The sequence below is a fragment of the Sarcophilus harrisii genome, chromosome 1 (genome assembly GCF_902635505.1).
Source record: "Sarcophilus harrisii chromosome 1, mSarHar1.11, whole genome shotgun sequence".
In the NCBI taxonomy this organism is placed as follows: domain Eukaryota; kingdom Metazoa; phylum Chordata; class Mammalia; order Dasyuromorphia; family Dasyuridae; genus Sarcophilus; species Sarcophilus harrisii.
In genome coordinates this window covers 215,108,587-215,135,986 of record NC_045426.1, presented here as the reverse complement: position 1 = coordinate 215,135,986, position 27,400 = coordinate 215,108,587, and the positions used below count along the sequence as shown (strand labels likewise).

The 27,400-nt window shown below is 33.0% G+C and overlaps 1 protein-coding gene across 1 annotated transcript in view; it reads left to right on the top strand.

The window, feature by feature from the left end:
- LOC100932587 (stimulated by retinoic acid gene 6 protein-like) overlaps positions 1-27,400 on the top strand; it is a 126,223-nt gene that overhangs the window by 13,223 nt on the left and 85,600 nt on the right. Inside the window, exons 2-3 of the mRNA XM_031936809.1 lie at positions 22,390-22,465; positions 27,119-27,219. Of these exons, the coding sequence (XP_031792669.1) occupies positions 22,390-22,465; positions 27,119-27,219 (177 nt within the window). The remainder of the gene's footprint in view (positions 1-22,389; positions 22,466-27,118; positions 27,220-27,400) is intronic.

Genomic DNA, 27,400 nt, shown 5'->3' with positions numbered 1-27,400 from the left:
TTAAAGTGTCCTACTACCTCAGAGAGTTGATGTGGATACAAAATAGTATCTTAAAATATTCTTACATTGGTATTAAGCAGAAAATTAACTTAAAAGATGCTGTCTATCAACATATGGGAAATAAGGAAAACCATAGACAAAGAAGATTTTATATTCTTTCTGATATGATACAAAAAACAATGCCAAGCCTAACTGCAAACTCAGAGATTAAAAGGGCATAAGTCTAACCTTTGTTTCATTGGTTGGCTATTAATTAACTAGAGGGATAACATATGCTGTTAAGTAGTGAATTCTCTAATGATGTTGCAAGGAAAAAAATATCTTCTACTTAGGAAAAAACTATATTCTCTGCAATTTCAGTGATGTTGCAAGAAAAATATTTTCTACTTAGGAAACAACTATATTTTCTGTAACTTTAGTGTGACTCATGACATATTCTGAGTAGCTCTGCCTGATACATCTGCCTTTCCTGCTCTCCTAAAAGTTTTCTCCCAGCTGCCTTATACTCATTAGTGTGGCTGGTATTCCCAGGTTAGGTATATAGGTAGGGCTGGAAAAGAGATAATGTATAATAGTCTACTCAAATGCCTTTGCCCTCAGGGCAATAGCAACCTGAAAAAATGCCCCAAATATCTGATATGAGGGTTGCAACTAGGATGTTTTACTAACACTTTGGTGGGTAGTAATTCCTCAGGTTCGTACATGAACACCAGGCCATCATATAACTAGAATAGCATGAGTCATCATGCCAATTAGTATCCAAACCATTCATACTAAGAGAAATAATTTTTAGTTTAATTTTTAGAGGACTTGAAGTACCAGGTTGAGAAGTCTGTATTTTATAGTAAAGAGTACCTCAAAAAAAGAAGAAAAAAAAATAATCATCATGAAATGCTGTGAGTCCAGTGGAAGGCAAATAATATGAGTCAGTTATCATAGTTGAGTAATTTCCTCCCATGGCAATCACCTGAGTAGGAGTGAGAAGAATGAGCTCACTGTCCCAATGTAGGAGCATAATAGACTAAAAGAACATGAAGATTCAAAGACTGAAGGTAAAGACTGGGGACCAGTCTTAGTGATTCTTGCCTATAATCTGCAACTCAGGAATCTAAGGCTAATGAATCACAAGAACTCTGGAATTCTGAGTTGTAGTAGAGCTAAAACTGATCAGTTGCCTGCACTAAATATGATACCAATATGGTGAATTTCCAAGAAAGGGGGAGCCACCAGATTGCCTAACTAAAGATGAATCAGCCCATGAGAAACAGGGCAGGTCAAAGTTTCCATGTTGATCAGCGGTAGAATCAGGTTCATGAATGACTGCTGCACTTTCAGTATGGGCAAGATAAAGAGACCCAATCTTAAAAAAAAAAAAAAATACTGGGATTAGGAAGGATAGATGAAAGGAGAGACTAATAAATCCTCCTCCAACACAGGTCAATAAAATAATTTCGTATTTCACCAAATCTCTTTCATGAGTTCTACTCCAATTCTGATTGATATTTCAGGATAAGTTTCCATTGTAGAGGTAAAGTCCCACTTAACCACTAAGCTACAAAAATGTGATTTCTAGAGTCCCATAGATTTATTCTGTTCTCTTTTGTCATTGCCTTGCACTTAAGTAAAGATACTCTCGAATTGATGTGTACTGGTAAATGTTGAGAGAGACAGAGAGGAAAAAAAAAAGAAAAAAGAAAGAAAGAGAGATAGAGAGAGAGGAGAGGAAAGGAAAGGAGAGGAGTGGAGAGGATAGACAAAGCATGTATGCATAATACTTTGAAGTTTTACCTCCATTAATAACATTTTCTCTATCATTTTATTAAGTCTAGACAATCAACAAAATAATAATTCCTGCCCTGTAGTATTTAACAAGTTCCCCACATTGAAAATTTAATAGGGCAGCTACAGTGGATAGAGCACCTGTCCTGAAGTCAGGAGGAATAAACGTTAAATCTAGCCTCAGACCCTTAACACTTAGTAGCTGTATGGCTCTAGGCAAGTCACTTAATCCCAATTGACTCACAAAACAACAATAAAACATGAAAATATAATGATTTACCATAGATCTGGCTCCAGTGTTCCAGGATAATCAAATATTGTCCTGGATTACCAGCTATATATTAGAGTGGGACTTGGACCCAGATTTCTATCCTCCAGGGTTATTGTGCTGTTGACTCTTTTTGCTTAAAAAAGTTAAAATATACAAATTCTCTGATTCAGAGATCTCACTATTAGGCACATACCTGGGGATGTCAATAACAAGAAGAAAAGTCCCATCTTTTATAGTTAATACTTCTTGTGCAGATCATTAAAGGCAAAGCAGATGGTCACTTTTTCATTATTCTTTTTGGGAAATAGTAGGACTGATTAGAGGACATGATCTTAATGATTTAAAGATTGTATATAATGCTTAAGTCATAAACATCCAGCTAAATGCCCTAAAGCCCAGGTTGAAGGAAAGTCTTATATAAACCAATAGCCATAAGAAAAAGAAGCTTTTCTGATTTGATTAACTATTTATTGCCAAGCAGGCTGTTTTTTGTTATTGAAATGGGCACATGAATGTGGAAAGGGACCTTTTATCTTGTATCTTGTTTTTCTATATATTTGTAGAATATATATATATATATATGTATAACAAGAAGATTGCCAATTTTATTTACCTAATTTACTCAATCTCTGCTGATCAGGAACATGAATTTGGGGCCAGTATGCATGTAGTCTAAGGCAACCATCAGTTGATGAGGAATGGTTAAATAAATTGTGGTACTGGAATATGGTGGGATATTAGAAACAATAAATATGATTAATACAGAAAAGCATGGAAAGACTTGTATATGAAGTATGAATTAATTGTCTGCATTAAATATGTCATCAATATGGTGAAGCTCCAGGAAAGGGGGAGCTTACATGTGATTTACAAAGTGAAGTGAGGAAATCCAAGAAGACAACATACTACTGACTATAACAATGGCAATGGAAAAAACAATGAAATAATTGAAATTACATGTTGGAAAATTATAATGGCCACAATGACCAAGCATGGCCCCAAAAAAGAGAAATGAAAATATTCCTCCGTTGTTTCTTTATACGATTGTGATTCATGTGGTATACTGGATATGCTTGATGGGCTAGTGAATTTTATAGAAATTATTTTTCCTCCTCTTTTTGTTCATTATTATAAGGAAATACCTTTAGGCTGAGGAAGAGAGAGAGACTATCTAATGAAATGTTATATGATATAAAAACAAAAAATAATTCAATTTTAAAAGATATGATTGTTTTGATGAGCTGCGAACTCAATATACATCAACAGTGTATGTAATGATCAAAATGCTTGATGCAATCAGACTATATTTACAGTTACCTATTGACAAGAGAGAGAAAGAAAGGTGTTAGATCTTAAGTATAGTGGCTCAGGTCCTCCTATATCTAATGTAAAAAAGAAGGGGAAGTGAATAAGCATTTATACAATATCTATTATGTGCTAGGTATTATGGGCCACCACAGCTAGGCACTGTGATTTACAAATATCTTATCTGATCTTCACAATAATCCTTTGAAGTAAGTACTTGTAGTTAAGGGAACTAAGGCAAATAGTTAACCCAAAGCAAGATTTAAACTCAAAGTCCTCACTCTTGTCCTATTGCTCTATTCACTAATTACTATGTCCAGTTCTGGGTGCCACATTTTAGAAAGGCCAATAACAAAAAGAAGTGTACATATAGTTTAAATGATTAGAATTTCAAAACCTCAAGATCAGAAGAGCCTTCAGAGGTAGTATAATCTAGCTCTTACTTAAACAGGAATTCCTAATAGAAAGTCACTCTTAAATGGTTAGCTGGTCACTAAAGATCTCAAATGATAGGAAACTCACTCCTTATCTAGAAAGCCAATATCACTTTAAGACAGTTAAAACTAGTAACTAATAATTAGTCATTATTTGGAAGGATTTTGTTTTGTTTTGTTTTTATTGTATCAAACCACTATTTGCTTGGAGACCATTGTTCCTCTTGTATCTGTGTTGTTGTTTGGTTGTGAAGGATTCTTTGTGACCCCATTTGGCGTTTTACTGGCAAACACTTTTTTCTGAAGTGACTTGCCATATTCTTCTTCAGCTTATTTTATAGATAAGGAAATTGAAGCAAATAGGTGTAAGTGACCTGCTCAGGTCACAAAGTTAGTATTTGAGACATTGACATTTGCAGTGGGCATCTCCCATTCCTGGAAGGCTCTCCTACTTCATCTCTAACTCCTAGTTTCCCTCATTTCTTTTAAAGACAGAACAGATCCCACTTTCTACAGGAGGCAGACCTTTTCCAGTCCATTCTACTCCCCAGTCCTCTCTCCCTAAGATTTCCTTACATGTATACTGTGTCTTATGTAAGATACATTTGCAATGCTGTTCAATAAGATATATACAACTTTGCACAACTTTGTATAAATCTACCTCATTTAAATCCAATTCTTCTAAAACATGGTATCTAAAGTTGAGCATAATATTCAAACTATAATAACCGGTTCCTTGTCTCTATGGATATTATGCCTCTATTAAATCAGCCTAAAATAATTTGTAGTTTTTTGAGTTATTAGATCACACTATTTATCCTGAAGTCTAATAAAATCCTGTCAATTTTCTTGTAGACTGTCTTCTATCCATACTAGCTCTGTCTGGAACTTGTGAAGATAATTTGTAAATATCAAGTATACATCTCTAATTCAATGTCATGTCATTTTTTCCACCTTTGGATCCTGATTCCAATATATAATGTATTTACTATTCCTTAACTTAGTGTCATTTCAAAATTTGTAAAGTATAACATTGCTGCTTTCATCTAAATCAGGGGTGGGGAACTTCTGGCCCACAAGCCATCTAAGACCCCAGAAATCATTTGCATAATCAACCACAGACAATGATGAACTGAAAGCTATCTATTGCTTGAGTTCTATGAGTTGATAATTTTGTATGGCCCACAAATGATGTTATAAATATCCAAATGGCCTTTGGCAGAAAAAAAAAAAAAGATTCCCCACCCCTGATCTAGATCGTTGCTAAAATTTAAACAATCCAGCATCAAGGAAAGATTGTTATAGTCTTTCACTAAGATGTCATTGAACTGTTGGTTATTATAGTTTGGGTCTGGCCATCATTCAATCAATTCCAAATCCACTTAATTACACTAACATCTTGCTCACATTTCTCCCACGTGTACACAGAAATAGCATAAGGGACTATTAATTCCTTGCCTGAAATTCAAGTATAGCACATCTGTAGTATTTAGATGATTTACTAACATTATCATCCATTCAAAAAAAAATGAGGTTTTTGTCTGACTAGCTTTTCTTGATGAAGTGTGGCTGGCTCTTAATGACTACTGCCTCCTTTTTAAAATCATCACAAACCATCCCTTTAACATCTTCTAGAATTTTCCAAGCAATTAATATATAGGTCCTTATTTGAAGATTCTACCTTCACTTTTTTTAAAATCAGGACATTTGTCTCTCTTTAGTCCTGGGAGACCTCTCCTATTTACCATAAATTTTCAAATAATTCTGACAGTATTTCAGTCATCATATCTGACTATTCTTTTAGTATTCTCCAAAATAGTTCATCTAAGCCTTATTACTTATCTAAAGAATCTTGCACTTAAACTCTGTTTTGTTCTATCTTTGGCATAGAAAAACAAAATAAAAATTGAGTAGTTTTCCTTCTCTACATTGCTCATTGTAATTACTTTGCTATATAAATATTGTATCTTCCCCTATAAAAGGCAAGCTTTTTGAGGGTAGGGATCATTTCAATTTTATCTATGTATTATCAGAACTTATTTGTAATTTTTAAAAAGTAGTGCTGGGGAAAAAATGCTTGTCAAATTGAAATGCTGTATACTATTACATCGTGTTTCCTTCATTTTCCTTTTGGATGCAGCCTACTCTTCAGCTAGATTCTAGACATGAATTATACTGTCAAGTTTCAGTAATAAGCTTCTTAAAGGCACACTGGGTCATTTATTTAACCATAGCAGGAGAAATGTATTCAATGAGGATAGGCAATAAGGATACCTCAAGTTGAATCAGCTCAATAATATTTTCTTCCTTGAGTTACCTTTCATGATTCGTAAGATTCATGATTCAAACTTCAGAGAAAGCACGCTCCCCAGCTTAAGGTGTTTGTTTTGTACTCAAGTAAAGACAAAGCGGAACATATAATTTGAGCTGTCAGCATCCTAAGCCAACCAAGTCTCAAAGAATCTCTCAAAGTCCTTAAAAGAAAAAAGTAGCTTATCCTGTATGTGTGAAAGCTAGTTTTAAATAACACACTTACTATTAATAATGTTTAATATTAATAAAATTTTTAAAATATTGCTCCTAAGGCATTAGTCAAACATTAAACATCTACTATTTTTCCAAGCAATGTGCTAAGCACTGAAGATACAAAGAAATGCAATGTATTTAACATGTATTGGACTACCTGCCATCTAGGAGGGGGGGGAAGGAGAGGAAAAGTGGGAACAGAAGGTTTTGCAAGGGACAATGTTGAAAAATTACCCATGCATATGTTTTGTAAATAAAAAGCTATAATAATCATAATCATAATAAAGAGAAAAAAAACAAAGTAATGCAAAGCATAGTCCCTGCCCTCAAGGGGCTCATAATCTAATGGAAATTAGAAGAAAAAATACAGATAAAGAATAATCTTTGCATTAAATATTTCTAATTAAAGTCTGACATACAACAAGGTATTACCATATAAAATTAAGAACCATTTCCTAATAGATGAATTGTCAAAGAATTGAATAAAAAGAAAAATATAAATTATCCATAACCACCTGAAAAGTATTCAAAATCATTATAATTCAAAAGGGAAATACAAATTATAATAAACATAAAATACCAAGCTGGTAAATATTTGGAAAGATGGAGAAACATTGTTCAAGGCTCTGTAGGAAAACAGGCACACTAATTCACTGCTGGTAGATCTTCAAGTATTTTGGAAGACAATTTGAAATTATGCAAATAAAAAAGGTAAATGAGTGAACTCTGACCAAGAAATTCCTCTACTATGTACCAAAGATGAAAAAGACCTAAATGTATAAAAAGTATTTTATAATATGAAAGTGTAGAATTATTTGTGACAGCACAAAACTAGAACCAAAATTTGCAATCAACAATTGGAAAATGGTTTAATAAATTATCTTAAATTAAATATGAAGAATTCAAAACGAGTAAAATGACGCAGAGTGAAGAAAAGCTCAAAAAAACAATATACACAATGACTGTAATATGTAAACATGGAGAAAACAAAACTGGTTAAATACAATAGTCATTGTTAAAAACTAAAATGTCAGAGTTAAAGGACACATCCCTTTTTTCATTTAACAACTTATAAACTTTTTGACAATGTGTCCCCAAAGGGACGGAAGTAGAGAGACTTTCATTTTTGTCTTTGTATCCCCAGTGTCCAGCATAGTACATTGCACATAGAGGGCATTTATTAAGCATTTATGAATTTATATATTTGTTAAAGTGCATGTAGATAAATGTATTTACTGAAATTAAGATCTTTAGGCACCTTCCTTCTTGTTCATGCTTTGTACATTAAATTCTAATATTATACTTACATTCCTTCTTAGATGTTGCCTCCCTTTGAATTGCCAGTTCTTTCTGTTCATACTCATTTATCACTCTCCCTGCTATTCAACTGGCTGTATTATCATTTTATAGCCTTTTCATCAAATTCATAAGACTTCAAACACACACATACATACATATAGAGATATATATTCATTCATTCATTCATTTACAATTAGCCCTCTATCACTGGCTAAGGAAAAAAAATTCATTATGTATATATATTAAATGGTGGTCCACAAATCTAAATCTTATTCTCTCAAATCTTCCATTCTCTTTTGTATTTCCTGCCTTCAATCAATTACACCTTCCATGCCATAGGTCCTCAATTTCTTGCTCCAGACTTCATAATCTCTAGATTGATTTTTTCTGTTTTTTTTCTGATCACATTATTTATCTGTCTGAGATTCACCAGAATATGGTAGTGGTCATCTAATTTTACAAGCATTGGGATCAGATCCTGGATACATGCACCAGGAAGGAAACATACCTGTCCTTTTGTCCATTTCTGTTTGATAAATGACTACCACAGCATTCCTCAATGAGTCACTAACCACTACTGCTCATTTTTATTACTTTAATCATTATTGTAAAACTGCTGTCTTGATGATAACTCTGGATCCACATCATCCTTAGAGTAAAATTTTTTTAGAGCAAAAGAAACTATTTTCTCCTGAGAGTGCTCTGAGAGAACCACATTTAACCTCCCTGGGAAGATCAGTATACCTATTACAGAGCTCCAAAGATCCAGTAGTCTTTCCCATCTGTTTCACATTCCTCTAACTTCCAATTTTCTGTCACACTTAAGGATTCCTCTCTTTTTCAGACTCTTTTCTCCCCTTTTCTGACTTTGTCTTCAAATCACCGTTTTTATTTTTTTCAAGGACATTCCATCCTCTCCAATAACCTAAAAAAAGAAAATCATTCTTCAAGTCCTTTAATTTTTCTCCAGTAAGAAAACTATTTGCATTTTATTTCTGCAAAGTTGTTACTTGGCATTGACAGACATAGATACTGTTTAGTCATCAAAGGTCATTGCAAAATTACCTTAATCTATACTTCCTGGAGTTTCAAGGCTTTGTCATTCCTGTGGCTAACTTATGTGTCTAACTGCTTATTAGTTACTTCAAGAATTACTGGTTGACTTTCCAGGTAGCTAGCTAATCACTCAGGACTTATTTAAAAGGGAACTCCATCTCATGATAGAATGCTATTTAATGCTTTCCTTCCGAGGCCCTAATGTAAACAACTTGTCCTACTGCTCCTTCTCAGTTTTATTTGCTGGTTTTTCTAGATCACCTCATTAACTGTGTGCCATGAAAATCTGTTCTGGGCTCCCTCTAGACCATCTCAACTCCACAATCTCAGCAGGCCCCATGAATTCAATGATCATTTTTATAAAATGAATCTCTCATATATTTACAACTATAAATAACTCCCTGATTTCCAATTAAGCATCAACAATTGCCCACTGGATATCTTAAACTGGGTGTCTTAAAGATATTATATTCAAATAGAACTCATTGTCTTTTCTCTCTAAAATCTCCCCTCTTCCCAACTTCTCTATAATTGCTAAGGACATCACTATCTTCCTAGGCGATGAGTTTAATAGTCTAGGTATCTTCTTCAATTTCCCTTTATCACCAACTCTCCCTTCCCCATCATTCAATCTCTTGATTCTGCCTTCACGTTGTCTCTATCCTCATACAACCATCACCCTAGCAAAGGCCTTCATCACATAACATTAGGACTTTTTCAATTAGTTATTGGTTCATCTCCTTGTCTCAAGTCTCTTTGGTCTATGTTTTATCTTCCACTTAGCTGCCAAAGTCATCTTCTTAAACACATCACTCCCTTATCCCTTACACACACATACACAAACACACATTAAATTCCATTGGCTCCCTATTATCTCTAATCAAATATAATAAAATCCTGTTTGACCTTTAAAGTCCTTCATAATCTGGCTCCTTTTTGCCTTTCCAATCTTCTTACATTTTACTACCTTCCATATACATTATGATCCAATGACAATAGACTTTACTGTTCCTCAAAAACAATATTCCAGCTCATGAATTTGCCTTTTCATTGACTTTTCCCCTATGCCTGGACTGCTCACTGCCCCCTCCCCTTATCTCTACTTCTTTATTTCCCTGACTTCCTCGGAATAAATCCTACCTTCTGCAAGAGACTTTTCCCGGCCCTCCCTATTACTCGGATCTTCCCTCTGGGATTATGTCCTATTTTTTTTTTTGTATATAGAAAGTATTGTTTGTACTTTCTCATTTCTATTATAATCAAGCTCCTTGAGGGTAAGACATGTAGTTTTACTTTTGTTTATAAATGTTTTAGTACATTTTCTGGCACATAGTATTCACTTAATAAATCCTTGGTGACTGATTTCTCAGTTGTTTGTTAATGGACCTTGAGCAGATGAACTACTTCTCTCTTTTCTCCTTGGAAAAGGAAGGAAGAGGACTCTTTCAGAGTTCTTGCCATATAGTAATCAGTCATATTAAACCTATAGAAGTTAAGAATTGTGAAAAGAACTATCTCCAAGTATATAAAAGGCAGGCATGTGGAAGAGAGATTGGTTTAATTTTGTTTGTCTCTATGGGACATGGATAAGAATAATGGGGAGAAACTAAAGAAAGATTTTGGCTCATTCATTTATTTAACAACATTTACTAGGCTCCCTATTAAAGTATATAGCAAACTGTTCTAGACACTGGGGATTTAATAAAATCAAGTCTTTAATATAAAGGAACTAATATTTTATTAGGAAAAAATAACATCACAAATAAGTAAAAACAAAATATATACATAATAAATACAAAATAATTTTCTCACTAGGAACTGAGGTGATCAAGATAGGCCTCACAAAAGAGATAGAACATTAATTCAACCTTGAAGGAAAGTAGATAAACTACTACAAAGCAGAGGTAAAGAAGGATTAGAATGCAATCATCTGGGACATGTGTCAAACTACAAAGAAGGGAAAAGGAGGGTTGGAAATTGGAATGCCATGTACAGGAAACAGCAGATAGATCACTTTGCATACAATTTAGGACAAGTAAAGAAGAATAATGTGTAATGTCTAGAAAGGTGGGCTGGAATAAAGTTATAAAGGGTTTTAATTTGCCCATGTGTGACTGACAAGTGAAGCTATAACTCATAGGAATTGAATAGACTGATAACCTATGAGGGGAGAGTGTTTGAAGGGACATCAGTGATTCAACATTCACATTTCTGAAGTTCCAAAGTATAAAGTGGAAAGTGGAGAAAGTTATGAATTGGCTGTTGATCTCATTAAGAAAGGAGGAAGAATGACTTGGGGGCCAATGGATCTCTGCCACCAGGTTCTAGAAATGAACTTTGAGGGATGAGAGGCTGCTGAGTAGTAGCAGCAAGAGGAAGTTCTGGAAAGGGTAGTGGGAAATAAAGAATATACCCACTCCCACCTTAATATTGAGGTAGGGTATGAGAAAAGATACATTCAGTACTAGAAGGGGTAGTTGGAAACTTGAGAAGGAGCTAGTAGTCATGAGTGCCAGAAAGTGGAAGAAATCCAAAAGGAAAAAGGTCTGAGATAAAAGGAAGTTTATTAATAATAGGAGTTCCAGAGAGCACAATGAAAGTGGATCAGATCTAGATGGAGACTTGGAAGAAGAGGAGGTTGAATTAGATAGAGGAAGATGAAAAAACAAGAAGTTGGACAGAGAAGGGAGATGTTTTTTGCTTAAGCTGCGAGAGGTTCTAGAATGCCAAGATTAGGAAAAGAAGAGGTGAATGTTTCCTAGCCTTGGATAAGGAATATAGTGCTTTGACACATCACCTCTAAAAGCCCTATGAATGTCATGTTAAGTCATCAGCTCTCTATTCTTGGGGGGAGAAAGAGAGAATGGAGAGAAGAGATATTTGTTCTGAATTCAGCAGCTATTATCAGAGATGAAACACTGGTGGCAAGACCCTCATGTTATGGATTGGGTCTTGAAGGTGAAAAAAGCTAAAGCTATTTCTGGATTAGATTCAGTCTAACAACTAAAGTTTTACATGAGGAAAAATTTCCCCAAAACAAGTTCCAAAGTAGAATAGGCTACCTTGGGGGATTATAAATTCCCTTTCACTGAAGGTCTTCAAACAGAATCATCAGTAATGTTAGGGAGGAAAATTTGATCAGGGATAAATTGAATCAAATGGACTCCTAAGTGAGTTTCTGAGAAAATAATTACATTATTTTCCTCAAAGGATTATGGTAAGGAAAGCATTTTGTAAATGTAAACTATTATATAAATATATTCTTACTATTCTTGTAAATTTTTGAGGTGCAACATGGTATAGTGTATAAAAATGTTCTTCAAAATATACTGCACGAGATATAATGGCATGAGATAGAGTAAGGATAACGAATATAATAGGCATGAGATATAAAGGAAAGGGAAGCCATAAAACTAAGGATCAGGAATATCCAGGATCAAATATTGCATCTGACACAGAGCTATGCAACCCTGGGCAAATCATTTAATCTCTCAATTTCTCCAGGCAATTTTATAAGAGTATGTTATAGTTAAATTACCAGTGTCCACTTATGCAAGGGATTTACATTCTAAGAGTTCCCCATCCTGATGAAACCACAGATTTCTCCCTCCCCCTTCCACTAACAAGATTATTATCTCTACTGCCATTTATGCAACATTTTAATTCCTTGAATTTATCATCCCAACTCTACAAAGAGAATAAATAGCTTTGCCATAAAGGCAAAGTTATTGCTAGCCATTACAAATTTTTGTCAATCCTGTCTCTTTTATTCCATATATTGAGCCAGATTAGATTCACATCTGTCTTTGGAGCTATAGTATTATATTCTGGGAAATTAGAGTGAGCTTTGCCTGGAAAAGATTGGTACATTTCAGAGAGGGAAAGCAGAGTTGAATGGGAATTTAAAAAAGAAAACAGCTCTGGGGCATTGCTAGAGGCACACAAAGTAACCCATCTCTTTCCTCTTCCCTAATCATAAATCTTAATTTATAAAAGCATCCAGTTTTTCCTCCATTCTCTAAAGCAAACTTTCCCCTTTTCATAAACTGTCAGATATCTTACCAATGAATATTCTGAATCCAAAATGAAACTCAGAATAGTAAACCTTTTCCTGTACTCTCCTAGCCATACTTAAGGGTAAGAAAACAAAAAGCTGGATTTATAGGAGATAAAATGATCTCTTAGTTTTCTTCTAATTATAAAATATTGAAGGATTCTGTTTCCTTTTTAAATTAATGGGGTCTACTGTCATTTGATTTTACAATAACCCTTTAGCTGAATTCTGCCACAAGTCTTCCCCTACTTCACTCTGTCATTCATATACTTGCCAAAATTTTCATAAAATTTAGTTCTGACCATATCATTCACCTTCTCAATAAATTCCAGTGACTCTCTGTTATCTCAGGATGAATTATAAAGTCCTCTGAAATTCAGAACTTCACAAATTGACCCTTTCCAACCTTTCCAATCTTATACTTTATTCTCCAACCACACACTATGGTACAACTACACTAACCTACTTTTTGTTCCTCAAAAACACTTCATCTCCTACCTTCTTGCCTTTTATTTACTAAATCTTTTCCCTCTGTATTGGTGATCTGTATTGGTGATTTCATAAATTCCCATAGCTTCAAATATCATTTCTATACAAATTATTCTCAGATCTATTTATCTAGCCTTAACTTCTCTGCTCACCTCTAATCTCATACCTCCAGCTAACTATTGGACATCTTGAATTGGATGCTTTATAGTCATCTTAAATTCAAAATATCAAAAATAGAGCTCATTATCTTCCTCTCAAAAATACCTTTTCATTTTCTGAACTTTTTATCACTGTCAAGAGCATCACCTTCCTCCCAATCACCCAAGCTCACATCCAAGGAGTTATCTTCAACTCCTATATCCAATCTTTGACCAAGTCTTATTCTTTCTACCTTTGCAACATCTCTTGTATACACTCTCTTTTCTCTTTTGACATTGCGCCTATGCTAATGAAGGCTCACATAACCTTATGCCCTAACTTCCATAAGAGCCTTCTCTTGTAGAACAGCCTGCTTCAAATCTCTCTTAACTCCAATCCATCCTCACCATGACACCTTCCTAAATATCTAGTCATGTCATTCCCCATACTCAATAAATTCTAGTAGCTCCCAACTACCTCTGAGATCAAATATTCAGTCTTTTGTTTGACTTTACAAGCCCTTAATAAACTGACCCTTTTCAATCTTTCCAATATTCTTACATTTTATCCCCCTCCCAAAGTCAACAATCCAGGAACACTGACCTTGTTGGCCCTGGCATAGGCACTCAGTCTCCCAAATTCATGCATTTTCACTGGCTGTTTCCCCCCACCCAATACCTGGTATGTCCTCCTTCTTCCCTGAAGTAGTTCATCTTTTCCAAGAATCCTTTCCCAATTTCCATAAATGTTAGTGTCTTCCCTGAAATTATTTCCAATTTAGTCTATACATGGTTGTTTGCATGCAGTCTCCCCATTAGAATGTAAGCTTCTCAAGGGAAAGTACTGTTTTTGTACCATCCAATACTTAGCACAGTGCCTGGCACATAGATAGCTTATTGATTTGACTTGGCTATAGACTATATCTAAAGTATCTTCCTTTTCTGATCTCTCCCTCTTAAAATCCCTGGATTCCTTTAAGAGAGCTCAAATATCACATTCTGCAGGAGTTCTTTCTTGGTTCTTTCTGGCTGCTAAAATCCTCCTCTTTAAGATTACTTTCCTTTTACTCCATATATGTATCTTCTTTCACTTTGTTTTTTGTTCCCCACAACTTGGCACAATATAGGGCTCATAGTAAGCTCTTAATAAATGCAAGTTGAAAGAGTGACCAGCGTGAAGCCCACTATTTCCTCCTGTCATCCTAATCATCTGTTTTCTTACAGAGTGCTCTTCTGTCCCCATCTGAAATATCTTCCCCATGTAAACTTATCTGATCTTGCTTTTAATTGAAGCTTCTAATTAACTCATTTCTATTTGTTCATTCTCCTAATCAATGCTAATGGTATTGAATGACAAAAATAGCACCACACAACTGGAGCTATGAGGACTAGCAACTAGCTGCATCCTAGTCTGTAGTCAGGAATTTTTTTCATCAGTGAGGGTCAATAATAATGGAAGCCTAACCCCTACTTAAGTGATTGAGATACCTGGTCTTATGTTTGTTGGTTCATCACCCCAATCAACTTGGATTCTTAGGGAAAATTGGTAATTTTATAAATTTTATATATATATATTTATTATATATATTTTATATTTATATATATTATATATTTTTTTAAATAAATTTTATAAAGTCCCAAAAGAGACAGAGAGAGAGAGAGAGAGAGAGAGAGAGAGAGAGAGAGAGAGACCAAGTGAATAATTTAAATCAGGTATGGATCAAGTTGTTTATTTTTACTCAGAAAGCAATGCTAACCTAGTGTTGTAGTGTACATCAACATAATGATTTAAACAGGATTCAGTAACAACTTATCATTACAGATCAAGTTTGCTTAGAGAATGATAAGCAATCATCTTCAGAATGTAAAGCAAATTTCGCAACACTTCTACCATACTTTGTCAACAAGAAAAAAGAAAGAGGGGAGAAAAGTCAGTTCAACAAAACTAACCAACACATCAACAATTTATGAAATGTTCTACAGTCATTATTACCAGCCTCTGCATAAAAGGAAAGGAAGTGTATTTTCTCATCTCTTCTCATCAAACGCTTGGTCATGATAATTATATACCATTTGGGTTTTTTTTCTCTTTTCTGTCCCTCATTTATACTATTTTACCTATTTTAAATTCATTTTCTTAATTCTGGTTACTTTCCTTCATATCAGTTTATGCTTCTCTGTATTCTTTGTATTCATTTCTTTTTCCTTAGAGTACTGTGTACTCCATTAAATTTGTAAACCACAGGTTGTTTAGCCTTTCACCAACTGATGGGAATCTCTTTAATTTCTATTCCTTTGCTACCAAAGGAAGTATTAAATAAATAATTTGATGTGTATGTGACTTTTCATTTTTTTCTTTGACCTCTCTGGGATATGTGCATCACAGTGAGATGATTAAAAAGGATATGGATTTTTTGAGCACTTGTAAACCAAATTCCAGATTGAATTTTCAGAATTATTAGATAAAATTCACTACTAAATTAATACTGTCATTTTCACAGTCCTCCAGTATTAAACATATCCATCTTTTGTCATCTTTGCCAATCTACTGGATATAAATCCTCAAGAGTTATTTTTATTTTAATTTATTCCACTATAGTAATTTGGAACACTCTTTAAAATGGTAAAAAGGTAAAAACTTTAGAACTTTGCTTGTGCATACCCTTTGATCCAGCAGTGTTACTACTGGGATTATATCCCAAAGAGATTATAAAGAAGGGAAAGGGACCTGTATGTGCACGAATGTTTGTGGCAGCCCTTTTTGTAGTGGCTAAAAACTGGAAACTGAATGGATGTCCATCAGTTGGAGAATGGCTGAATAAATTGTGGTATATGAATATTATGGAATATTACTGTTCTGTAAGAAATGACCAACAGGATGATTTCAGAAAGGCCTGGAGAGACTTACACGAACTGATGCTGAGTGAAATGAGCAGGACCAGGAGATCATTATATACTTCAACAACAATACTATATGATGACCAGTTCTGATGGACCAGGCCATTCTCAGCAACGAGATCAACCAAATCATTTCCAATGGAGCAGTAATGAACTGAACCAGCTATGCCCAGAAAAAGAACTCTGGGAGATGACTAAAAACCATTACATTGAATTCCCAATCCCTATATTTATGCACACCTGCATTTTTGATTTCCTTCACAAGCTAATTGTACAATATTTCAGAGTCTGATTCTTTTTGTACAGCAAAATAACGTTTTGGTCATGTATACTTATTGTGTATCTAATTTATATTTTAATATATTTAACATCTACTGGTCATCCTGCCATCTAGGGGAGGGGGTGGGGTGGGGGATAAGAGGTGAAAAATTGGAACAAGAGGTTTGGCAATTGTTAATGCCGTAAAGTTACCCATGCATATATCCTGTAAATAAAAGGCTATTAAATAAAAACCAAAAAAAAAAAAAAAAAAAGAACTTTGTTTGCTTGCTGATGAAAACTCTTTTCTCCATGGTGACATACTAGAAGTCCATGGTCCAGAACAGGTAAAACAAAAATGCTCTATCATTTGACTGAAAAATGTATCCTTCCAAAACTAGGAGCATTTAGAAGTCAAAGTCTTATTTAATGACACAATTAGCTTTGACTAATTACAATTTTTGAATATAGAATGTCCTAAAGCTCAGAAAAAAATAATCAAAGGCTGTTGTGGAAGATTTTTTACATGTGAATTGTAGCAATGCAACTCATTACTTCTCGCATTTTACTTACTGGAAACTATGCTTTGTAGCTAATTTATTAGCCTTCTCAAGGGAAGAAAAACCTGAAACCTCTCTTATAAAGCTGAAAACTCTCTTATAAGAGAGTATTCTGAAGAAATGTTATAAATTCTTGGAGAAGTTTGTAAAGAATATCATTCAGTTCTCTTTGCAACAACACAAACTAAAATGCAAAAATAATTCAAATTCAACACAAAGGTCATCTTCCTTAAAACTTTTTTTGTAAAAAAGTATATATAAACTATAGGCCCTATTTTGGTAAGTCATGGCAACAAATGTAAAGCTTAGAATATTTTTTTCCAGACATGATAATTCTGAAAATAGCAACCAAGTGTTTTCAATATCGTCATGTCATCTAAAAAGCAGCAGTGAGCAAAAAAGTGACCAGAACCAGGAGATCATTCCACATGGCAAAAGCCAAATTATATGATAATCATTTGTGATGGATGTGACTCTTTTCAACAATGAGGTTATTCAGGCCAGTTCCAATAGCCTCATGATGGAGAGAGCTAACTGTACCCAGAGAAGGACTATGGGGACTCAATATGGATCATAACATAGTATTTTCACCATTTTTTATTGTTTGCTTGGTTTTTTTTTTCTTTTTGATCTGATTTTTGTTGTGTAGCATGATAAAAGTGGAAATATGTATAGAAGAATTACATATGTTTAACATATATTTGATTACTTGCTGTCTAGGAAAAGGGGCAGGGGAAGGAAGGGAGAAAAATTTGGAACACAAGGTTTTGCAAGGGTAAATGTAAAAGCTATCTTTGTATATATTTTGAAAATAAAAAACTATTATTAAAAAAGAAAAATAATATTTGATGATATAACAATATTTCTGAATTTTTAAAGACTAAAAAGGTCAATTTATTAATATTTCTACATAAATTGCTCACAATATTTCTTAAACAAGAATGAATTTCAGATATGAGGAAATGCATTTTCTGTTCTTAGGTCATTGTAGACTAAATAACAATATCAGTGCTTTGATTTTAAATAAAACCTATGAAAAAGATAAAGCATATTTTAGTTTAACTAAAAGGTTTTTATAATTTTCATATCATATCTTTGGATGTTTAAGTAATATTAATCTTAAAATCAATTGTAACCCTAATTTATTATATTCTTTTAGAAGAGTATAAATACATAAAACATTGAAATGGAACCATCTGTGTATATGTAAATTTAATTAGCATTGTAATATAAAGGATGAAATTAATCAGCTATCCACTTGCTTTCCATTGCTTAGAATACCACACACATAAAAGGATGCTTAAAATACTATACAGAAAAAGTGAGTGCCTAATTGGCAGAGAAGATAGGAAGAGAATCGATTCACATCCTTGCTATACTGTGTAATTTCCTTTTAGTACATATAATGTAACAATAGTTATAAGAAGTTCAACATGTGACTTTTGTTTTAAAGTGAGGAAGTGGTTTACCTTTTATTTGGATGAGAAGAAACAATTGTTCCTTCAGAACTCTAAAGTCATAGAAGGAGTTAAATAAAATCAACAGAGAGCCTAGTGATATTTTTGCTTTAACAAAGGAAGAAATGGGAGATGAAAATGAAATGCACTAGGAAAGAAAGGCATACAGAAAGGGAATTTACAATCTCACATAATATAAAAATCATTCTTGATCTTAAATATCTATATCAATTTCAGAGAAATTTGATACAAATATTTTTCCTTAATCAATGATTTTCTTTCTTACCCTTGCTCCATTGGTTTGGTTCATGAACAAGCTTTTCATATTCATCATCAGGTAATCAAATTTGTTTATTTTATATTTTTATAATCTACACTATCCCTTCTTTGCTTGAGAATTTTTCTGTAACTGGGGTGCCTGGAAAAGTACTGTTCATATGAAGTATCCATTTTTGGGTTATTATAGTATTCTATTTGGATTATTATATTATTCTATTCTATGCTGATATAAACCTAATTTTTATCAAACTGCTTTCCAGTTTTTCAGTCTTATTTTATCAAATAAGAAGCTCTTTAGTTGTTCTCAGGTTTATTAGCCACTGAGTTATTGAATTCAGTATCTCCAATTCTTGATTATCTACTTTGTTTCATCTTTTTTTAGGCAATTGAGGTTAAGTGGCTGGCCCAGACTGACACAGATAGCTAAGTACCAAGTATTTAAGGTTATATTTGATCTCAGGTCATCCTGTCTCCAAGGCCAGTACTCTGTCCACTATACACCATCTATCTGGCCCTATCTATCTAATTTTCTACTTTTTAACCAGCACCAAATAGTTTTGATGATTACTAACTGTTCTATAAGATAGGTCTAAAGTTTTTCATTTCTATTTTTTATCATTTATTCTGAAGTTGTAGACTTTTTGATTCTCCAAATACATTTTACTATTATTTTTGCTTAGCTCTTGGTACTCTGGTACATTGAAATATTTGAAAGGAGTTCAACAATGATGAAGTGTTTATATTTTAATAGAGAGAGAAGAAACAAATGTTCCTTCAGAACTCTAATGTAACCAAGCCTAAGAGGAAGTTAAATAAACCAACAGAGAGCCTGGAAGTAGTTTTGTAGGAAAGAGGATACTATGAAAGACAGGAATAAAAAGGAGGCAAAATTTATTATCATATCTAATAAATGGTACATGAAGAATATAAAGATATCTTTGTCTTACATATTTGTATCAATTCTCATTGTGTGTATATATATATACATATATATTATATAATATCTTTATGAGAAATATGATAAAAAAATTTTCTCAAACAACAATTTCCCTTTTTAATCGTTGCTCTGATTTGGTTAATATAAAAGCTTTTCAGATTCATAAAATCAAATTTGTCTGTTTTATGTTTTGTAATCTTATGTCTGAGAATTTTCACACAAGAATGATTGTGTCTCTTCTTTGTCAATGTTAATGCTACTATTTTCTTTCTTATTTTATTGTAGTTGCCAAAATTATGCTACATAACAGAAAGGAGAGGGACTATCCTTACTTTACTCCTATATTTATTAGGAAAGCTTCTAGTATTTGCCTATTAGAAATAATACAAGCTTTTAATTTTCTTTTCTTAATTTTTAATAATAGATTTTTAGATTTTTATTTTCAAAATATATGAAAAGATAATTTTTAACATTCATCCTTGCAAAATCTTGTGTTCCAAATTTTTTCTCCTTCCCTTCCCCCCACTTCCTCACCAAGACAGCAAGTAATCCAATATATGTTAAACATGTGCAATTCTCCTGTACATATTCCCACAATCATCATGCTACAAAATAAAACTCTTATCAAAAAGAAAAAAATGAGAAAGAATATAAAAAGCATAGCTTTTAATTTTCGATACACTCTTTTATCATGTTAAAGAATGATCTTTTTCTGCTTGGTATATGTGTTTTATTCTATTAATGCAATTATATGGAGTTTTGTATGATGTTGCTTTTAATATAGGTTTGTGGAATCATAGAATCATAGATTTCGAGTTGAAAGGATCTGAAAAGCCTTATTATCCAACCTCATCATTTTAAAGATGAAGGATTTGAGACAAAGAGAAACTAACTAAATAACTAAATATAATTGAAATGTCAGAAACATGATTTGATCCTTGGTTCTCTAATAACAGAGAGTATATGCTTTTCATTCTATCACATCACCCTGGTTTTAATCTAGCTTGATTATTATAAATAATTATTGGATATTTGGGTATGGCTCTTTCACTGGAATTTTATTTTAAAATTTAGGTCAATATTCACTAGAGATATTGATATATAGTTTTCTTTCTTTATTTTATCTTCCTAGAGTTTAATATTATTTTTGTCTCCTACAGTGAGTTTGGTAGTATTTTCTTTGTAATTTTGAGAATATTTTCTATAGATCATTAAGAATAGTTAGCATTTATATAATGCTCTAAAGTTCACAAACAACTATAAATTTTATCTTATTTTAGTCTCACAACAACAATGTGAAGATAAGCATTAATATTATTTCTATTTTATAGATGAGGAAACTGAATCTGAGAGAGGTTAAGTAACTTGTTCCGACAGGTAATAATTAGAATAATTAGATTCTTCCTTGTCTTTAGATTCCAAATCTAGTATTCTTTTCCACTTAACAACCTTGTCTATTGCACTTCAAAATTGTTTATTGAATAAGGAAAACTTGGGCAAATCACTTAATCTCAGTGGCCTCAGATGCCTTATTTTTTAATATTGGACTAGATGATCTTTAAGATTCCCCTCTAAAAATGTACTTTTGTAGGGATACCAATATGTGCAGGTACCACCTTGTAGAGTTGTCATGAGGATCAAATAAGATCTGTAAATTCTTTTCAAATCTTAATAAATCACATAATAGCTATTAGAAAAATTGTTTATTGCATCTCTTATATTACAGTATATGCTGGGAAGGAGATTATCAGGGTCAGGGCACAGACAATTGGAGATTCCAAGTCCAGGTGAGTAAGAGATGAGTCTAGAAAAGTCAGAATCAGAGAATCCAGGAATTGGCAGGTAACAGTTTCATAAAAGGAAAAAAATGCAATACAAAGACAGAAAGGTTTTATAATAGACAATGGCATCTCCAAATTCAAACTGAGGAGTCTTTAAAATAGCATCGAAAAGCACAAGTATCTATTAATGGTACTATTTAATCACTTTCTCTTCCACTCTATCTCTCTGGTTCCCATAGGGTAGGAGCCAATAAATAGCAACTAGTATATGCACTACAGATTAGGATAGATAATTGGTGAAATTTGAGCTTAGAGCAGAGAGTCAACTGCAATTTCTAGCTAATCACAGTTAGCATTTATACAGTTCCTACTAAACGCCAGACATTCTGTTAGGTGCTTTACAAATATCTCAATAACTTTGAGAGATGAATGCTAATGTTTTCCCCATTTTATAGTTTAGGAAACTGACGCAGTTAATGCTTAATTGATTTGACCAAAATCCCACAGTAAATGTTTAAATCTGGATTTGAACTCAGGTCTTCTTGATTTCAGGCTCAATGTTTTAACTGTATAAGTCTATCTTATAAGGGAAACAAAAGTAAAAGAAGAATCTGTCTAATCTAATAGTCTTGAGTGATGACCTCTCTGGAACTCTCAGGAGAGAGCAGCATAAAGTTGCCAAACAAAAGGCAAGGGAACTCAGTCAGGGTGCCCTCTGTTTAAGAACCCCATTTTGTCATAAGCAGCTAAGATAAGAATTTGAGAATGACAAAAGAACTCATTAAAAGTAATGGGAATCTTTGCAATAGTAACCTAAGCATAAGGCAATTACAAAGGTTAATGATGGATTTTGTTTGTCTTTTTTTCAGGACTGCACAATCAAATAGTACTTGTGTAACCTCCATTGACATGGAACTCTTCCTGCACTATTCACTCATTCCATCAGTAAGTAATCTCAGAAAAATAAGAATAAACCTCTGGAATTACCAAAGGAGTTATCATAAACATGTCTGAAGTCGTTCACATTGATTATTTCCAACCTTTTATTTTTTCAGTCTCCTAACCATGCCCTCAAAGTCCATAGCACAATGCTTCCCAAACTTCATGTTTTTCATAAAATCATATATACAAATAACTTTCTTAGTATTTTATTTTTAAAAGTTTAGAATTGATTAAAATGTTTATAGCCACACATAAATGCATCTGAAATAAAGTCTAATAAAACAAAACCATTTAACAAAAATTTATTCATTGATGAAACCCTTTGATGGTCTTGTTTATAACACAAAAATAACCATCATACTAATAATATATGTAATATCTGGGCTTAGCTTGGGGGGCAAAGTTTCTGCAGTCATTGAATATATTGTTCTTCATAATTCCTTTTCAAACACTAATTAATATTTTATCTTATAACAACTGCATTAGTATATAAACAAGATGTCACAAATGGTAGTGAGATTGATATTATTTTGTTTGATAAATTAGAATTCTTTGTTCACTTTTAATTAAAATAAAATAAGATTTTCAGGTTCAAACATTTGTTTCAAAGTATTATCACAAAACAAATCTATAAAGAATTAATATTCCAGAGAAATTAAAAACATATGCCCATGGCATATTTGGATATTTAGAAATATCTAGGACCAAGTGACATTATCAAGAGAACCAACTTTGACAGATTTGGGTACACTGATTGATGCAGTGATCAACCATGTTACAATGCTATCCTTGTACACAGAACTTTATAGGCTACATAGGTCCCAGGCCAATCTTTGAGCATGCTCAGAAGCTACCCTGCATAGGTACTAGCTTTGTTTGTTGCTGTCTTGTATTACCCTCAGTCTTTAGGCTGATTTCTGCAGTTCTGGGGTGGAAGAAGGGCTTATTATAATTGCCTATTAAATTCCATAAATATTATTCAGCATTGTGTGAACTTCAGCATTTTACTGGAGGTTGTATGTAGACTGCCTCCTATTTAGGAAACTGTTTTGCACAGAAGTTCATAAGTTATGATACATTTAACTCACACATACACAAAAAGTTTAGGTTTATATACTTCACATTTAAATGCAGCAAGAAGAATGAAGATACAGTTCATCTGTGTCATGAACTCCACAGATTTAGCATATACCAAATAAAATCTGCCTTCATTAGTGCAAACTATATTAAATAATCACTGTACTGTATTCTGTAATTATTGCATAGAATTGGTCACATTATTCTTACTTCATTGACTTTAATTTGAATTTTGCTTTAATTTTTAAAAACATATTTTTCAGCAGCTACACTAAAAAAAAAACTAATAATTTTTGTCATTGTTTCATTGGATATGGAATGGGATAGAAAGCTTTACCATAAATAATAAAGCAGCTCCTGCATCATCCTTCCTCCACACCTTAAAATTTCTTAGTAACATCAAACATTCTAAGAAAGCTAGATAGCACAATGGATAAAATTCTGGGCCTGGATTCAGAAAAACCCGAGTTCAACTCTAGGCTCAGACCATGGGCAAGTCACTTAACAACTGTCTGGCTCAGTTTCCTCATATGTAAAATGGAGATAATAATTGTAGCTATTTCCTTGGATTGTAGTGAGGATGGTATTTGTAAAGTAGCTGGCAAATATATAATAGAAACTTAATAAATGCTTGTTTCATTCCTTCCATTCTGTATCATAGGGAAAAGGTTTAATCCTTTAGACTAATGTTAGGTTAGGAGTATTTCATTCCATCTCCTCAAGGACTGCTCCAATATCCATACTTTATTTCTTATAAATTCATAATCTCCTCTCACTATTATATCCTTACTATTGGATATTCAGTTATAAAGGATATTGTTTTTTCTTCATCAGACTAAAAAAACTACTTCATTAAAAGTTTTTAAAATTTATCTTTTTAATAGTAATTTTTATTTTAAAAAATATACACAGGTAGTTTTCAACATTCACCCTTACAAATCCTTGTGTCCTAAATTTTTTCTCCCCCCCTTCCCCCACTCCCTTCCCTAGACACCAAGTAATCCAATATAGGTTAAAAATCCACTTTTTCTATGCATATTTCCACAATTATCATAGTGTACAAGAAAAATCAAAAAGGCAAAAAACGAGAAAGAAAACAAAAAGCAAGCAAACAACAAGAAAAATGGTGAAAATACTATGTGGTAATCCACATTCAGTCCCCATAGTCCTCTCTCTGAATGCAGATGGCTCTCTCCATCACAAGTCTATTGGAATTTGCCTGAATCACTTCATTGTTGAAAAGAGCTAAGTCCATCAGAATTGGTCATCACATAATCTTGTTGCTGTGTACACTGTTCTTTTGGTTCTGTTTACTTCACTTAGCCAATAGGATAAATTAGGCATAGGCCAATATCTTACACTGTGTACAAAGAAAAGTTCAAAATTAGTACATGATTTAGACATAAAGAGCAATATTACAAATAAATTAGGTGAGTATAGAAAATATTCAGATTTATTGACAGGTAAAGAGTTCATATTTAGACAAGGGATAGAGAGGATTACAAGAAATAAAATGAATAGTTTTGTTTACATTAAATTTAAAAGATTTTGCACAAACAAAATTTATACAAAGTTAAAAACCAGAAAAAAAATTTTATAGAAAGTTTCTCTGCCAAATTCTCATTTCTGAAATATATATAGCTCAAATTTATAAAAATAAGACCAATTCTCCAATGGATAAATGGTTAAAGAATATGAATAGGCAGTTTTCAGAAAAAAAAATCAAAGCTATCAACAGTCACATGAAAAAATTTTCTAAATCACTAATCATTAGGGAAATGAAAATTAAAATAACTCTGAGGTATAACTCAAAGATTTATAAAACTATACATACTCTTTAATCTAGCAATACTGCTATTGCTAGAGAGATAATAGAAAGAGGAAAAAGACCCATTTGTACAAAATATTTATAGCAGCTCTTTCTGTGATGGAAAAGAATTGAAAATTGAGGAGATGCCCATCAATTGGGAAGTGAGTGAAGAATTTGTGATAGATGATTGTGATGAATACAACTGTGATATAAGAAATGATGAAAAGCATTATTTAGACAATACAGGAATGACATATGAAATGATACAAAATAAAATGAGAAGAACAAGTAGAATGATGTATAAAATAATAGTAATATCATAAGGACAATCAACTGCAAATGACAATAACTCCAATTAATATGACCCATGACAATTTCAATGATGAAAAATACCATCCATCTTCAGAAAGAGAACTTATGAACTCTAGATGCAGATTGAAGCATATTTTTCTTTATTTTGTTTGCTTTTTTGCAACACAGCTAATGAAGAAATATGTTTTGTATGGCTTTTTAAATAATCATATTTATTATCTCCTCAAAAGGCAGGAGAGAAAGTAAAAGGAGAGAGAATTTGAAAGTGAAAATAACAATAAAATGAAAAATTTTTAAATTAAATAAAAATGCCAACTAAACTTTTTTTTTAAATACAATTTTATAGAGAATTCTTTTCAATTGAATCCTTCTCCAGGCCCTAAAATACAGATCAAGTTTTTCAGTTATATCAAAAAAGTACCTTTCTAACTGAACCTTTCTCTTCTCGCACCATCTGTTGCTACCATAACCCAAGCTTCAAGCCAAGCCTGAGCTTTGCTACATATATATGATTCTGTATTGATGGAGAGAAAAATTACTAATAAATACATGATGCATAAAGGCTGCCGTTGGTGGGAGAGCTTTGGAGAGGAGATACATTATTTTGTTCAAATGAAACTCACATAGTTCCAGACTCTTGGGAAATGACCCCAGATACATGAAAGAGAGACAGAGATAGAGACATACAGATAGACAGATGTAAGAAATGGCAAGCATGTAAGGGAAGACAGCTCAACATGTTTATAATTTCTAGTTTGCTTCCTCAAACTTTGAGGACTCTCTCCTTAGCTGAGATCAGGGGCTCTCTCAGTTGAGCTGAGATCTCATCTCAACTCTCATCCAAAGAATTTATTCACTCTGTATATTTTTTGATATATTCTTATCTGTACAACTCCTCTAACATCTATTATCTATAAGGATCAATAGATTTGCTTGTTATCTGCCACTCATGATAAGACTATTTTTTATAATTAGCATTTGTTGGGAAAGAATTAAAATTTTAAGTTTCAACTTTTTTTTTCTTAGTGTTCTTTATCCCAAGGTCACAAACTATTAATAGATTGGTCAGATGAGTCAAAAGAGAAAAATAACACTTAGTCAAATGTTTTTCTTGATGGGAAAATCATTGGATATCATTAGAGAAAATTGGAGAAAGGAGAAAAAAGAGAAGAAAGATAAGAAGTAGATAAAGGGAAGCAGAAGAAGAAAAAAGGGAAAGGAAGGGAAAGAAGAAATACTTTCTGGAAATGGGAAGGAGAAGGGCAAATAATAGAAGTAGCTGCTATTTCTAGTCCTTTCTACCTCCTCAGATTAAACTTTCATTTCTTTCTAGGTAGACAACAGAATAACTAAAGAGGTTTATATACAGTGCGTTGCCCCCAGATTGGGATAGGATCTGATTTTCTCTTCTCTGAAAATAAACATAACCAGGGTTCTTTTTGTTGTTGTTCCTTCAGTTTTTCATAATTATGGTTCTGTCCTTCCTCCAAAGAAGAGTTCATCACAAGCAGCTAGATGACAAGTCATACCTCCTTGGTAGCCGTTTTGGGATTGTAATGTAAGTTGGACAAAGATTTTATCTTAGATTTCAGACTTACTTTTCCCCCTAAGAGTATGTTAGCTTTTAAATGATAACATTTACCAGGAAGTCATAGATGAAAGAACCCAATATAGAAGGTTGTATGTTCTATAAGTTAGTCTAATATCTATCATTGTAAATAAAGGTAAAGGGAGAAGCA